General features: G+C 40.7%; 1 protein-coding gene across 1 annotated transcript in view; it reads right to left on the reverse strand.

The window, feature by feature from the left end:
* lama2 (laminin, alpha 2) overlaps window positions 1-15,905 on the reverse strand; it is a 455,317-nt gene that overhangs the window by 259,496 nt on the left and 179,916 nt on the right. Inside the window, exons 6-9 of the mRNA XM_051644922.1 lie at window positions 10,655-10,744; window positions 9,640-9,757; window positions 9,334-9,512; window positions 9,123-9,222 (exon numbers count right to left, since the gene is read on the reverse strand). Coding sequence (XP_051500882.1) covers window positions 9,123-9,222; window positions 9,334-9,512; window positions 9,640-9,757; window positions 10,655-10,744 — 487 coding nt within the window. The remainder of the gene's footprint in view (window positions 1-9,122; window positions 9,223-9,333; window positions 9,513-9,639; window positions 9,758-10,654; window positions 10,745-15,905) is intronic.

Below are 15,905 nucleotides of genomic sequence, written 5' to 3' on the forward strand. Positions count from 1 at the left end.
TGACATACAATATGATAAAGTTTTGAAAATGATATGATTATTTCAGTAGTAACAAAATTTTATTTTCAACTATTAATTTTAAGGAAACAATCATAAGCTTTGAACAATTACATACATAAAGACATTATTTTAGAATTAAACCCTTTTTTTTTTTTTTTTTTATTGTAGAGATTATGTTTCGGTAGTGACATTCTTAAAGTTACACACCGATTTTTCAGATTTTGGAGCACATTTACTTCAAAATGATGGGATCTGACTACTCACCATATGGCCATGATGGACAGGGATGCAGACTCACTTCCTGGTTGTATTTTTTTTTTTTTTTAGATGCTGGATCTGTTTTGTTTTGGTATTATTTTTTAAACAGAAACCACTTGATTTATTATTTTAAACTATTTTTCATGTGTATGGAAAACAAGCTGTATGACCAAGCAGTCTTTAACTTCAATGACAATTCAAAAGCAGTGTTTGTCCTTCCAAATACGGATGATAGAAACAATTGTTATGTCTTTACTAATTAATCACTAAATTTTATTTATCATAAAACATTTGTGTTTGTAATATTTTCAACATAAAGCATTTTTTTTTTTTTTTTTAAGATTATGCAAAATATTTGAGGGAATAAGACAACCTTTCAAACAAAATGTGACTATCGAAACAGTGAAGTCACTACCGAAACACCTGGTGTTATTTAATAAAGGAAAATTGTGTTATTAACTAAACGTTTATGATAATGATTGATTAAATATATATTTAGTTTCATGAATCATTAACTCTCAAATCAGTATCATGAAGTGTATGTATTTTACAGAGAAAATTTTAATTAAGATTTTTAGTAAACTTATAAATTGAACTTTGAAATGTGTTAAAAAAAATGTCATTTCTATTATTTGGCTATAAAATCTTTTAGAAAAATTCATAAAAATGTTTAGAGGGGGAATGGAAACAAATTCTTATTAGATAAATATAATCCTTAATGTTTTGGGGTATATCTATGTTTCGGTAGTGACATATTTTGGGAAAATAAATAAATTACAAAAAATTCTGAAAATATAATATGAAAACTGACTGTTCTTTTACTAGATATTTGTACCTAAGATATGGTACAATATATACAGTTGTGCTCAAAAGTTTGCATATCCTGGCAGAAATTGTGAAATTTTGACATTGATTTTAAAAATATGACTGATCATGCAAAAAAACTGTCTTTTATTTAAAGATAGTGATCAGATGAAGCCATTTATCATCACATAGTTGTTTGGCTCCTTTTTAAATCAAAATGATAACAGAAATCACCCAAATGGCCCTGATCAAAAGTTGACATACCCTTGAATGTTTGGCCTTGTTACAGACACACAAGGTGACACATACAGGTTTAAATGGCAATTAAAGGTTAATTTCCCACACCTGTGGCTTTTTAAATTGCAATTAGTAGATCAAGAAAGATTTCAACCACAACTGCCAGAAGAATTGTTCGGGATACAAAGAAAAACCCACAGGTAACCTCAGGAGAAATACAAGCTGCTCTGGAAAAAGACAGTGTGGTTGTTTCAAGGAGCACAATATGACGATACTTTAACAAAAATGAGCTGCATGGTTGAGTTGCCAGAAAGAAGCCTTTACTGCGCCAATGCCACAAAAAAGCCTGGTTACAATATGCCCGACAACACCTTGACATGCCTCACAGCTTCTGGCACACTGTAATTTGGAGTGACGAGACCAAAATAGAGCTTTATGGTCACAACCATAAGCGCTATGTTTGGAGAGGGGTCAACAAGGCCTATAGTGAAAAGAATACCATCCCCAGCATGGTGGTGGCTCACTGATGTTTTTGGGGTGTGTGAGCTCTAAAGGCATAAAATTGATGGCAAGATGAATGCAGCATGTTATCAGAAAACACTGGCAGACAATTTGCATTCTTCTGCACGAAAGCTGCGCATGGGACGCTCTTGGACTTTCCAGCACGACAATGACCCTAAGCATGAAGCCAAGTTGACACTCCAGTGGTTACAGCAGAAAAAGATGAAGGTTCTGGAGTGGCCATCACAGTCTCCTGACCTTAATATCATCGAGTCACGGTTCATGCAAGACGACCAAAGACTTTAAATGACCTGGAGGCATTTTGCCAAGACGAAGGGGCAGCTATATCACCTGCAAGAATTTGGGGCCTCATAGACAACTATTACAAAAGACTGCACACTGTCATTGATGCTAAAGGGGGCAATACACAGTATTAAGAACTAAGGGTATGCAGACTTTTGAACAGGGGTCATTTCATTTTTTTCTTTGTTGCCATGTTTTGTTTTATGATTGTGCCATTCTGTTATAACCTACAGTTGAATATGAATCCCATAAGAAATAAAAGAAATGTGTTTTGCTGGCTCACTCATGTTTTCTTTAAAAATGGTACATATATTACCAATTCTCCAAGGGTATGCAAACTTTTGAGCACAACTGTATGTGGACAAAGTTTTGGGGAAAAAAAATATATATATTTTTAAATGTTTCCACCTTTGAGTTTGCACCAATTCAGTAGAATGGTCCATATATTTTATATATATATATATATATATATACACACATTGTATATACACCGATCAGCCACAACATTAAAACCACCTGCCTAATATTGTGTAAGTCCCATCGTGCTGCCAAAACAGCACCAACCCACATCTCAGAATAGCATTCTGAGATGATATTCTTCTCACTACAATTGTACAGAGTGGTTATCTGAGTTACCGTAGACTTTGTCAGTTCAAACCAGTCTGGCTATTCTCTGTTGACCTCTCTCATGAACAAGGCATTTCCATCCACAGAACTGCCACTCACTGGATGTTTTTTTTTTTTTTTTTTGGCACCATTCTGAGTAAATTCTAGAGACTGTTGTGTGTGAAAATCCCAGGAGATCAGCAGTTACAGAAATACTTAAACCAGCACATCTAGCACCAACAATCATCCATGTTATTATCTAATCAGCCAATCATGTGGTAGCAGTGCAGTGCATAAAATCATTCAGATATGGGTCAGGAGCTTCAGTTAATGTTCACACCAACCATCAGAATGGGGAAAAATGTGATATCAGTGATTTGGACCATGGCATGATTTTTGGTGTGTAATGTTTGCAGGAAGGAGTCGAGAGAAAGAGGATCTAAATGCAGGCTTATTTAATAAAAACTCTGACTCTGTGAAAATAAACACAGGAAACTAAAACATAACAAATCATTACATCCATGAATGGTAACAACTGACCAAGAACACAGGAAAACCAAGGGATTAAATAGCCAAGGGGCAAACGAGGAAACAAGGAACACCTGGGACTAATAATCACAAGAACCAATGAAACAAAGACAATGACAAGAACTACAAAACCCATAATCAACACACAAGACAGGCAGGGAAATAATAAACATACATGGCCACCCCTAGTGGTCACCAGGGTAATCGTGACATGGTGCCAGACAGGCTGGTTTGAGTATTTCTGTAACTGCTGATCTCCTGGGATTTTCACACACAGCAGTTTCTAGAATTTACTCAGAATGGTGCCAAAAACAAAACATCCAGTGAGGGGCAGTTCTGTGGACGGAAATGCCTTGTTGATGAGAGAGGTCAACAGAGAATGGCCAGAGTGGTTCGAGCTGACAAAGTCTACGGTAACTCAGATAACCGCTCTGTATTGCTCTATATTCTGAGATGCGGGTTGGTGCTGTTTTGGCGGCACGAGGTGGACATACACAGTATTAGGCAAGTGGTTTTAATGTTGTGGCTGATCGGTGTATATACAGTATATATATCAGAATCAGAATGAGCTTTATTGCCAAGTATGCTTACACATACAAGGAATTTGTCTTGGTGACAGGAGCTTCCAGTGTACAACAATACAAAAACAATACAAAAACAGCAGCAAGACATAGATAATAATAAAAAATACAAAATAGTTATACACATACATACATACACACACAGACACACGCATACATACATACACACGTACACATACATAGATAACAGATTTGTATTAGATTGCACTGTTATGTACAGTGCAAATACAAATCTGTTATGTACAGTGCAAATGTTATACAGTGGTGTGAAAAAGTGTTTGCCCCTTCCTGATTTCTTTTTTTTTTTTTGCATGTTTGTCACACTTAAATGTTTCGGATCATCAAACAAGTTTAAATATTAGTCAAAGATAACACAAGTAAACACAAAATGCAGTTTTTAAATGAAGGTTGTTATTATTAAGGGAAAACAAAATCCAAACCTACATGGCCCTGTGTGAAAAAGTGATTGCCCCCTAAACCTAATAACTGGTTGGGCCACCCTTAGCAGCAACAACTGCAATCAAGCGTTTGCGATAACTTGCAATGAGTCTTTTACAGCGTTGTGGAGGAATTTTGGCCCACTCATCTTTGCAGAATTGTTGTAATTCAGCCACATTGGAGGGTTTTCGAGCATGAACTGCCTTTTTAAGGTCATGCCACAGCATCTCAATAGGATTCAGGTCAGGACTTTGACTAGGCCACTCCAAAGTCTTCATTTTGTTTTTCTTCAGCCATTCAGAGGTGGACTTGCTGGTGTGTTTTGGATCATTGTCCTGCTGCAGAACCCAAGTTCGCTTCAGCTTGAGGTCACGAACAGATGGCCGGACATTCTCCTTCAGGATTTTTTGGTAGACAGCAGAATTCTTGGTTCCATTTATCACAGCAAGTCTTCCAGGTCCTGAAGCAGCAAAACAGCCCCAGACCATCACACTACCACCACCATATTTTACTGTTGGTATGATGTTTTTTTTCTGAAATGCGGTGTTACTTTTACGCCAGATGCAATGGGACACACACCTTCCAAAAAGTTCAACTTTTGTCTCGTCAGTCCACAGAGTATTTTCCAAAAAGTCTTGGGGATCATCAAGATGTTTTCTGGCAAAAATGAGACGAGCCTTAATGTTCTTTTTGCTCAGCAGTGGTTTTCGTCTTGGAACTCTGCCATGCAGGCCATTTTTGCCCAGTCTCTTTCTTATGGTGGAGTCATGAACACTGAACTTAACTGAGGCAAGTGAGGCCTGCAGTTCTTTGGATGTTGTTGTGGGGTCTTTTGTGACCTCTTGGATGAGTCATTGCTACGCTCTTGGGGTAATTTTAGTCGGCTGGCCACTCCTGGGAAGGTTCACCACTGTTCCATGTTTTCGCCATTTGTGGATAATGGCTCTCACTGTGGTTCTCTGGAGTCCCAAAGCTTTAGAAATGGCTTTATAACCTTTTCCAGACTGATAGATCTCAATTACTTTCTTTCTCATTTGTTCCTGAATTTCTTTGGATCTCGGCATGATGTCTAGCTTTTGAAGATCTTTTGGTCTACTTCACTTTGTCAGGCAGGTCCTATTTAAGTGATTTCTTGATTGAGAACAGGTGTGGCAGTAATCAGGCCTGGGTGTGGCTAGAGAAATTAAACTCAGGTGTGATAAACCACAGTTAAGTTATGTTTTAACAGGTGGGTAAACACTTTTCACACAGGGCCATGTAGGTTTGGATTTTGTTTTCCCTTAATAATAACAACCTTCATTTAAAAACTGCATTTTGTGTTTACTTGTGTTATCTTTGACTAACATTTAAACTTGATTGATGATCTGAAACATTTAAGTGTGACAAACATGCAAAAAAAATAAGAAATCAGGAAGGGGGCAAACACTTTTTCACACCACTGTATATATAATATATGGACCATTCTACCAAATGGCAGAGGAGTTAAGCATTGATAAGACAGTCCAAAAAGTGGCTTTAGAATCCAATGTATTGTTTATTTCCATATTATTGAACATAGGCCAATCATTGGCCTACAGTTCACAGCAACCTATTTTGCAATTGAATTTGTCAATCAGTCCGAGATTTATTATTAGAGCTTGTGTAAGGACCTGCATCAAATGGACGCTTTTGGAGTGTCTCACTTTAGTTGCATCACGTCATAAACATACCATATTTAGGTCGCTGTGTTCGGATTTGCACTCCATTAAGAATGCGTCCTCTTCAATGGTGTAGCCAGAAAAAAAAGACTCTGGGTGTGCCAAGGAAAAACTGGGTGTGTCAAAACTGAAGCACAATTAAGTGACATAATAAAGTGGCCGTTACAAACCATTGCATCAATTGCTTTTTAGTTATAATTTTTTTTTAGCCCATTGTTACGTTTCAATGACTTAACAAATTAATGATACTTTTATCAATTGGAATAAAACAGATATTTGTTGTTGTTTTTTTTTTGTTTACTACATATACTGTAAACACCTCATAAATGTCAGTTAATATTTTATGATCAGATAGTTAATTAGTAGTAGTTCATTAACACAGTTCATTAGTAACAATTTAGTAAACCAGTACTAGCAATTACTGTCTATAGTTAAGTAAACTTAAAATAACACCTAATAAGTACAACAAAAATCCAATAATTTGAGTAGTTAGAAACTTAAATTTAGAACAGGGGCAAGTTGTCTTTAATAAAAAATTATAGTAATTTAAATGTAAATGACAAATTAGTCAAAATTATTGTCTTAATGTATTTGAATAAACTTGAATACCACCAAATAAATGCAAAACAAACCAATAAGATTAATAGGTACAATTTTCACTTTTAGAAGAGGGGTCAAGTTGTCTATTATAGAAGAATTAGTAATTTATTAGTAACAGCTTTGAAGCCAATACTAATTAGCCTTAATTACTGTCTGAATATTGTTTAGCAAACTTGATTAATGAAGGATCTCTGAAATTGAGCATTAATTACATTACTTTCAACACAAAAATAAGACATTTAATAAGTTGTAAATTATGGCTAAAATAGCCTTACTCTACATTCAGTTAACCCTCTGGGGTCTGAGGGTGTTTTGGGCCCCGGAGAAGTTTTGACATGCCTTGACATTTGTGCTTTTTTCAGTTGCTTAATAACATATGATGGCTAAAATCTGATAACACTGTATTCAGCACAAACTGGGCTACAATAATATGTGAGCAACATGTATGTACATGTTTGTATTTTTGAGAAAATAACATTTATGTGTGGTTTTTGAAAAAAACAAAAATTTTAAGTCACTGAAATAAGGCCATATAACACATACTAAACATTTGTGCACAAGACTTTTGAGAACTGGATCTTGTAGCCTAGAGTGTTTGCTACAAAATGATGTGAAAACCAACCTGATCACTCATTCATACAAAACAATATAGTCATTTAACTTTTGTAAGACATTTTTAGTGTTAGAAAGGCCATATGTGAGGAGGCGTGGATGATCATGAATATTGATGTGATTCACACCTGAGGAGACAAAGACCCCTCCCCTGAGAGAGAATGAATGTGATGAGACTTAATGATTGAATGTATTGTTTGTAGCTTATTCACAAAATCAAGTTTAAGTTAAAAGAATTAATTTGACTATACATTTTCTTTACATAAAGACTTTACTTAAAAACTTTAGACCTACACTACCGTTTAAAAGGTTTAGATCGGTAAGATTTTTTAATGTTTTTAAAAGTCTCTTCTGCTCACCAAGGCTGCATTTATTTGATCCAAAATACAGCAAAAACACTGATATTGTGAAATTTTTACAATTTAAAATAACTTTTCTATTTGAATATATTGTAAAATGCAATTTATTCCTGTGATCAAAGCTGAATTTTCAGTATCATTACTGCAGTCTTCAGTGTCAGATGATCCTTCAGAAATCATTCTAATATGCTGATTTTCTAATATGGGCATATTTACAGCACATTTTACACATTTACACCCGAACAGATATTTGCAAGCAGAAGCTTCATTGATGATAATGTGGCAGCGTAAACACTAGTTAAAATATAATCTAAACATTCATATTATTTTTTATATCATATTACATATCATATTTATATCATAGAGCATACAATTTAAATACCTGCTTTAGCCGAAACAACATTTAAATGTAACTAAAACTTGCCTATTAGGACATATGTAACTAATGTAAGTAAAGACTTACTCATCCGAAATTGTATCCTCGGCTGGATCAAATCGCTCTTCAAAATGCAAACGTTCATCATCAGAGTCCCGCTCTTCTTCTAAGGAAAATGTGAACTCTTCGTCACTATCCAGGAGCTTCCTCACCTGTGTAGCGTGCCATCTTCCAAACGCGCAGGAAAGTGAATGAATCTGACGATGAACTTGATGCTTTTTAAGGCGTTGTTGGGGGCGTTTACCATTTGCATTTATCGCCTCAGCACATTACCGTATGAATAGCGCGCTCTGCTGGTGGGTGTGATCACATTAGTGATAATTAGCTGAGCCAGGAGAAACTGTACATCTCTTTAGTTTCATACAGATTACATTGCAGGAGAATATTTGTTTTAAATTTGAATTGTTTTATTTAAAAGTAGACATTTTAAGCTTTCTTTAGACATATGTTTCATGTTTGTCTGATAAGTATTCGCTGAGTTTCAGTTCATTTTTGTGACGTGTTTCAGAAAGATGCTCACGGAGACAGAGACGGCTGAAAGCGCACCCTGTTTATTTTCTTTATTTTAAGGTTTTGTTGTTATTGTGAGTGTACACAAATAAAAGTAGACCCTTTATAGTCTCTAATGATGTCTTACTGTATGCCCAAAAATAACAGAGTATTTTAAGCTGTTTCCGCTGTTATGAGGAAAAAATCCAGCAGTACGCGCCGGCGCGTTCGTCGACCCCAGAGGGTTAATTAGTATTAAATGTCTTAACTAGTGCATAATTGTGGGCCCTTAAAAATAAAGTGTTACCCATAATTTACAACTAAAAATACAACTTGCTGTTGGCACCACTCTGTGGACATTTCACCCGGAAACTGGTTCTCACACGTGCCCATACGTTCAACAACACTTCCAGCTATAACCACTGGGAGAAGTGCTTCTAATTTCGGTAAACACAGCCCGATTTAAGTAGCAGATCTTTAAGCAGCAGAATTAAGCGACCGACTGTCGCCGAATTCACAGGGAGATCAGTCTGGTCAGTGCAATACAGCACAACACTGTATACAGTGAAGTGATAAATATTTGGCATCCCTAAAGAGGGGGAAAAACAGTTTAAACAGACCGGCTTGACCAGCCAGGTTGTGGGAAACCATCAAAGGACAGCCTGTGTTTTACCTGTGGTGGCGTGACTGTCATCAGGAACACATGCATGGTGCAGTGAACCTCTCAGGTCACATGAACAGGGTCTGCAGGGGTGGGCTTCATCTGGACTCACCTGAGAAAATGTTTGTATTTAGTAAATTGTTCACACATAATAAGGCAAAACTTTCCTTTCTCTAAAAGTTGTCTGTTTTAGGGGTTTAGGGAATGAGAAAAGAAAACTCACCCCACTCGGTCTGTAGTAGCTGTCCGCACATGATTGACAGTTAATCCCACCTGTGTTATCGGAGCAACCGAGGCAGACTCCACCACCCTCATATTCTCCATGAATGTTCAAACTCAGTTTAGCATCAGCCACAGTCTGGTTGAAATAGCATTCCTTTGATTTACTGTGACAATTACACTCTGGCAGATAAAGACATCACACAGCAGTACATTAGTAAGAGAAAAGCAGTGCAGCTCCAAACAGACAGTTCAAGCTGGTTTATTGTCAGTTCTGTGAGTTGTGTTTTGGTTCGTTGAGACCTCTTACTTTCACAGACGTGCCGTGTGAGGAAGGTTCCAGCCATCCAGGGTTTCTGGTTGTAACCGGGGCAACATCGGTCACAGCTCTCCCCGCAAGTGTTGTGTTCACACTCGCAGCTGAATTTCTGACATGGAAACCAAACACATTCAACAAAATCAACTTTATCAAACATACATATTTCTGACACAGCGTTCTGACAGTGAGATCAAACTCAAACCCTCACTCGCTGCAACGTTTGCACACAGATCTGAATATCAAACAGGCGTGAAACTTGGAGATCTGAAGCAGGAACTGTTACACATATACATATGGCACTTTCCACAGATATGGTATCTCATTACTTATTCCTGAGAAATTTTCTCGAATTTTAACAAAAATTGTTGTGTTGTCTGAATTCGTCCAGTTCAAACAATCAATCATACTTCCAAAGTTATTGTGTGAAAAAAATGATCAAACATAAATATGTTTTTATTTTTTTATTTATGGGATATATACAGTTTTCAAGAAAAAAAAACCTACATTAGTCCCAAATTAAATCGAATTTGCACCCATGTTATTTATTTATTTATTTCATTTCATTTAGATTGTTATTAAATATTGACATGTAATGTAATGTTGAAAATAAAATCACACAAATCTGGGTTTTAAACTGTGTTTAGACATGCCCAAAATTTTGGAAAGAATGCAGACGTAAATTAATAGAAAATAAAACAGCTCATATAATACTGTATGTAGTTTGACCTCCAGAGGTCTGAAGGTTAAGTGCCTCCTTTCACTGGCCATATACTGGCTATTCGTGGAAAGTGCCATATACAATAGATGCACCACAAAATATCAGCATATCATCACATTATGATCATATCAAACAACTGCAACAGTGTAGTAATTAAATTATTTCTGTTGTCATGCTTCATATGAGGGCAAAGGGATTAGTCACTAATTAATAAGGGACCATAAACCTAATTAGAAATACACATATAGAAGTGTTTGAGAATAAAGACTTTGGTTTTAGATGGCAAACCTTGGTGTCTGGGTTGAGAGGGCAGGCCTTAGCGTGACCGTAACAGATGCACATGCCTCCTACTGATATATCCTTAATGGAGTAATAATACTGAAGAGAGAGAGAGAGAGAGAGAGAGAGAGAGAGAGAGAGAGAGAGAGAGAGAGAGAGAGAGATAAACATGAAATGGCTTAATGAGTGCAGTTTTCTTACCTGTGTTGATTTCCAGTTTCCTATTGAAACAGAAAGTAGGACTGAAACATATGGAAGGGTTTGACAAGTTTTTAAGTAACCAATAGACTTTAGTTTACATTACAGCCATGAACCATGGCTAAGTTCAGAATGGCATACTACCATAATATTTTTACCATATCTGCTGTATATACAGGTGCATCTCAATAAATTAGAATGTTGTGGAAAAGTTCATTTATTTCAGTAATTCAACTCAAATTGTGAAACTCGTGTATTAAATAAATTCAATGCACACAGACTGAAGTAGTTTAAGTCTTTGGTTCTGTTAATTGTGATGATTTTGGCTCACATTTAACAAAAACCCACCAATTCACTATCTCAAAAAATTAGAATATGGTGACATGCCAATCAGCTAATCAACTCAAAACACCTGCAAAGGTTTCCTGAGCCTTCAAAATGGTCTCTCAGTTTGGTTCACTAGGCTACACAATCATGGGGAAGACTGCTGATCTGACAGTTGTCCAGAAGACAATCATTGACACCCTTCACAAGGAGGGTAAGCCACAAACATTCATTGCCAAAGAAGCTGGCTGTTCACAGAGTGCTGTATCCTAGCATGTTAACAGAAAGTTAAGTGGAAGGAAATAGTGTGGAAGAAAAAGATGCACAACCGAGAGAACCGCAGCCTTATGAGGATTGTCAAGCAAAATCGATTCAAGAATTTGGGTGAACTTCACAAGGAATGGACTGAGGCTGGGGTCAAGGCATCAAGAGCCACCACACACAGACGTGTCAAGGAATTTGGCTACAGTTGTCGTATTCCTCTTGTTAAGCCACTCCTGAACCACAGACAACGTCAGAGGCGTCTTACCTGGGCTAAGGAGAAGAAGAACTGGACTGTTGCCCAGTGGTCCAAATTCCTCTTTTCAGATGAGAGCAAGTTTTGTATTTCATTTGGAAACCAAGGTCCTAGAGTCTGGAGGAAGGGTGGAGAAGCTCATAGCCCAAGTTGCTTGAAGTCCAGTGTTAAGTTTCCACAGTCTGTGATGATTTGGGGTGCAATGTCATCTGCTGGTGTTGGTCCATTGTGTTTTTTGAAAACCAAAGTCACTGCACCCATTTACCAAGAACTTTTGGAGTACTTCATGCTTCCTTCTGCTGACCAGCTTTTTAAAGATGCTGATTTCATTTTCCAGCAGGATTTGGCACCTGCCCACACTGCCAAAAGCACCAAAAGTTGGTTAAATGACCATGGTGTTGGTGTGCTTGACTGGCCAGCAAACTCACCAGACCTGAACCCCATAGAGAATCTATGGGGTATTGTCAAGAGGAAAATGAGAAACAAGAGACCAAAAAATGCAGATGAGCTGAAGGCCACTGTCAAAGAAACCTGGGCTTCCATACCACCTCAGCAGTGCCACAAACTGATCACCTCCATGCCACGCCGAATTGAGGCAGTAATTAAATCAAAAGGAGCCCCTACCAAGTAGTGAGTACATATACAGTAAATGAACATACTTTCCAGAAGGCCAACAATTCACTAAAAATGTTTTTTTTTTTATTGGTCTTATGATGTATTCTAATTTTTTGAGATAGTGAATTGGTGGGTTTTTGTTAAATGTGAGCCACAATCATCACAATTAAAAGAACCAAAGACTTAAACTACTTCAGTCTGTGTGCATTGAATTTATTTAATACACGAGTTTCACAATTTGAGTTGAATTACTGAAATAAATGAACTTTTCCATGACATTCTAATTTATTGAGATGCACCTGTAGCTAAGAGAAGTATGGTAGTATGCCATTCCAAACTCAGCCAATGATTTGCTATTGCTACTGTAATTAGTGACAGGGGGTATTAATGGGAGGGGAAAATCTCATTCTAGGGAGCAAATATTATTTATTTATTTTTTTAATTAGGTAAAAATATAGATTTTCTGATTAATCGTGATCTTCATTTGAAGGATCTCAATATCGATTCTTAAAATTCCAAAGATCGATCTTTTAATATGCAAAGTTGAGCGGTGAGATCCTTTCACTGCGTGTTGAGAGTAAAAGTTTGATTTGACTCGTTCCGTGTAATGTGTGTCCAAAGACGAGATCCACACGATCCATTTGTCATTAAATAATGTCTCTTTTAATATCCTTTCTGTTCTTTACAGTTAGTTGCTGATCAATAACAAGAGAAAAGAAACATTTATTTATAATAAAGAAGCCGTGCAATTTCACTCTCGTTAATATTTGCTCAACCAAACCAAAACGCAGAACTGACGGTTTTCTTAAAGAGACAGTACCATTAAAGCACTTGGCATACAATTTAGGGTAAGAACTTGTTCCCTATATGTCACTCACTCGACGTTGGTGTCGATGTAGTGACACTAGGGGACACTAGGGGTCACTCTTGGGAGCCCGAGACACCTCTGGTCTTTGATAAAAGGCCAATGAAAATTGACGAGTGGTATTTGCATGCCACTCCCCCGAACATACGGGTATAAAAGGAGCTGGTATGCAACCACTCATTCAGATTTTCTCTTCGGAGCCGAACGGTCATGCTCATTGAGCTGAATACTACTGTTCATTCACCTGCTGGATCTGACGGCGCATTTCAGCGGCTTCTCCCTCCTCTGCACTGGTGCACTGCAGAGAATGCCCCTGGGCGCTTCGGCAGAAAAACTAGAGAGTATATTTTCTGAAAGAGCATTTTTCCCCTCTAAAAGAGTATATATTTCTCTAAAAGAGCGCACACACGGAACGTCTTTTTAAAGACGCGTCTTTTTAAAGATGCTTTTCCGATTGTGTGTTATTCCTGGTTGTGCTCGTTATCTCTCGCCTTCTAACGGTCACGATCACTGTCTTTCGTGTCTGGGCACTGCTCACGCGGAGACAGCGTTCATGGATGGTCACATTCTCATTGCGAGAATGTGTCCATGGCAACGTTGCGGTCGCGGCTCGCCTTCGTAAGGAAGCGAGCCACCCCAGAGGCTCCCGCCTCGGTCCTTTTACCCACGGGTTTGAGGCCAGCGCGGCTAGCACTGGGGGCGATTTGGGGACCCCAATGGGACCGCCTCCGCCGGGTATCCCCCCGCGGACCTCCCATTCCCCAGCACGCTCGTCTGCCCCGATCGGGCTTCCGGGTGAGTCCGCCGGCTCGTCTCACGGCGAGTTCGACCTCTTATTCGGAGCCCGCGAAAGTGATGAGCTCTCGAGCGCAGCATCGGAGAGCGGGCTCGTCCAGTCGGAAGCCTCGGCTGGGCTCCTCCCTTCGGGGTCGATCGCCCAGTCACAGGCTGACGCGGAGATGACGACATGCTTTCCCGGACAGCCGCGAGCGTCGGTTAGAGTGGATTTCACCGCTCTTCCCTGAACCCTCGCGGCTCGATGATTGGTTCCTGGGCTCGCGGCACTGCTCAAAGCCACGCCCCGCCCCGTTCCTTTCTTCCCGGAAGTGCATGAAGAGCTGACAAGATCGCGGGAGGCACCTTTTACTGCCCGGTCCCGATCTTTTCAGCTTCCCCGCTCTCACTACCCTCGATGGTGGGGCGGCCAAGGGTTATTCGGCAATCCCCCGGTGGATAAAGGCGCTCGCGGTGCACCTATGCCCGCAGAGCGCCGCCACCTGGCGTGGGTGCCCAAAGCCCCCGTCCAAGGCCTGTAGGTTTACGTTGTCTCTGACGGTCAAAGCCTACGGCGCTGCTGGACAAGCCGCCTCCGCCCTGCACGCCATGGCTCTCCTGCAAGTCCGCCAAGGCGCTAAAGGAACTGCACGAGGGTAGTTCCGCCCCGGGATTGATGCAGGAACTGCGCTCGGCGACCGACCTCGCTCTCCGAGCGACAGAGGTCACGGCGCGGTCTCCCGGGCGGACGATGGCCACACTAGTGGTCCAGGAGCGCCACCTTTGGCTCAACCTGGTCGAGATGGGTGAGGCTGACAGGACACGATTCCTTGCTGCTCCCATTTTCCAGGCGGGCCTATTCGGCGACACTGTCGAGGACTTTGCCCAGCAGTTCTCGATGGTAGAGCAGTAGATGGATGCTAGCCGGCTTGTCCTGCCCCGGCGTGGCTCAAGATCCCCCCATCTACTCATCGCCGAGGGCGTCCCCCTGCGGTGACTGCACCGGCTCCGCCGCAGCCCGCCCCTTCGGCCCGGCCCCGGCGTGGAGCCCACCGCAGGAAGCCGACGCCACCCGTCTCACAGCCGGCACCGAAGAACCCATGGAGGAGCTGGTAAGCAGATCTTCTTTTTGTTACCTTTTGCATTTAAATTGCGCTGCATGCCCAAGTGGCTGCAGTACTCAAGAGCTCCGCAAGAGTGGTTTCCTTGTTCCCTGGGTCACATATTCGGTGTGTACGGCTGGCATCACGACCACCGTCCACCACTCCATTTGGCAGGTTGGCGCTCCAGCGGCGGTCTCCCGCCCTGAGCGCCCAGCTGTGGCACAAATCCGCCCTCGATGTGACAGTCTCCACGGGTCATGAGGACAGGCCTCTTCCTCCCCCGTCCCAGGCTGTTCTGGGGGTGGTCACAAGGAGCCAGGTAAGTGCTTCGATGTCCTCGGACTCAGCACGGCCACGATGTGGTGTGGCACCTCAAGCTCCGCCCCGCCGCGAGGCCCCACCCGCCGGTACATCCGATGATGTTGTCCCTTTGGTCCCCCTTGCGCGGAACTCGGGTGCATGGCTTGCGCTTTCCAGTCCGTCGCGAGGGCTGGTCCGGACCGTCCGACTCGGCTGCACGATTCACTTCGCTGGGCATCCGCCCAGGTCCAGCGGTGTCCACTTCACCTTGGTGAAAGATGGAAACGCTGCTACCTTGCGCGGAGATCACTACCCTCCTACGGAAGGACGCGATAGAACCTGTCCCTCCAGCCGAGATGAAGAGGGGGTTTTACAGCCCCTACTTCATTGTACCGAAAAAAGGCGGTGGGTTGCGGCCAATCTTGGACCTGCGAGTACTGAACCGGGCCTTACACAGACTCCCGTTCAAGATGCTGACGCAAAGACGCATTCTAGCGAGCGTCCGGCATCAAGATTGGTTCGCGGCGGTAGACCCGAAGGATGCGTACTTTCACGTCTCGATCC

The sequence above is a fragment of the Myxocyprinus asiaticus genome, chromosome 19 (genome assembly GCF_019703515.2).
Source record: "Myxocyprinus asiaticus isolate MX2 ecotype Aquarium Trade chromosome 19, UBuf_Myxa_2, whole genome shotgun sequence".
Taxonomy (NCBI): Eukaryota; Metazoa; Chordata; class Actinopteri; order Cypriniformes; family Catostomidae; genus Myxocyprinus; species Myxocyprinus asiaticus.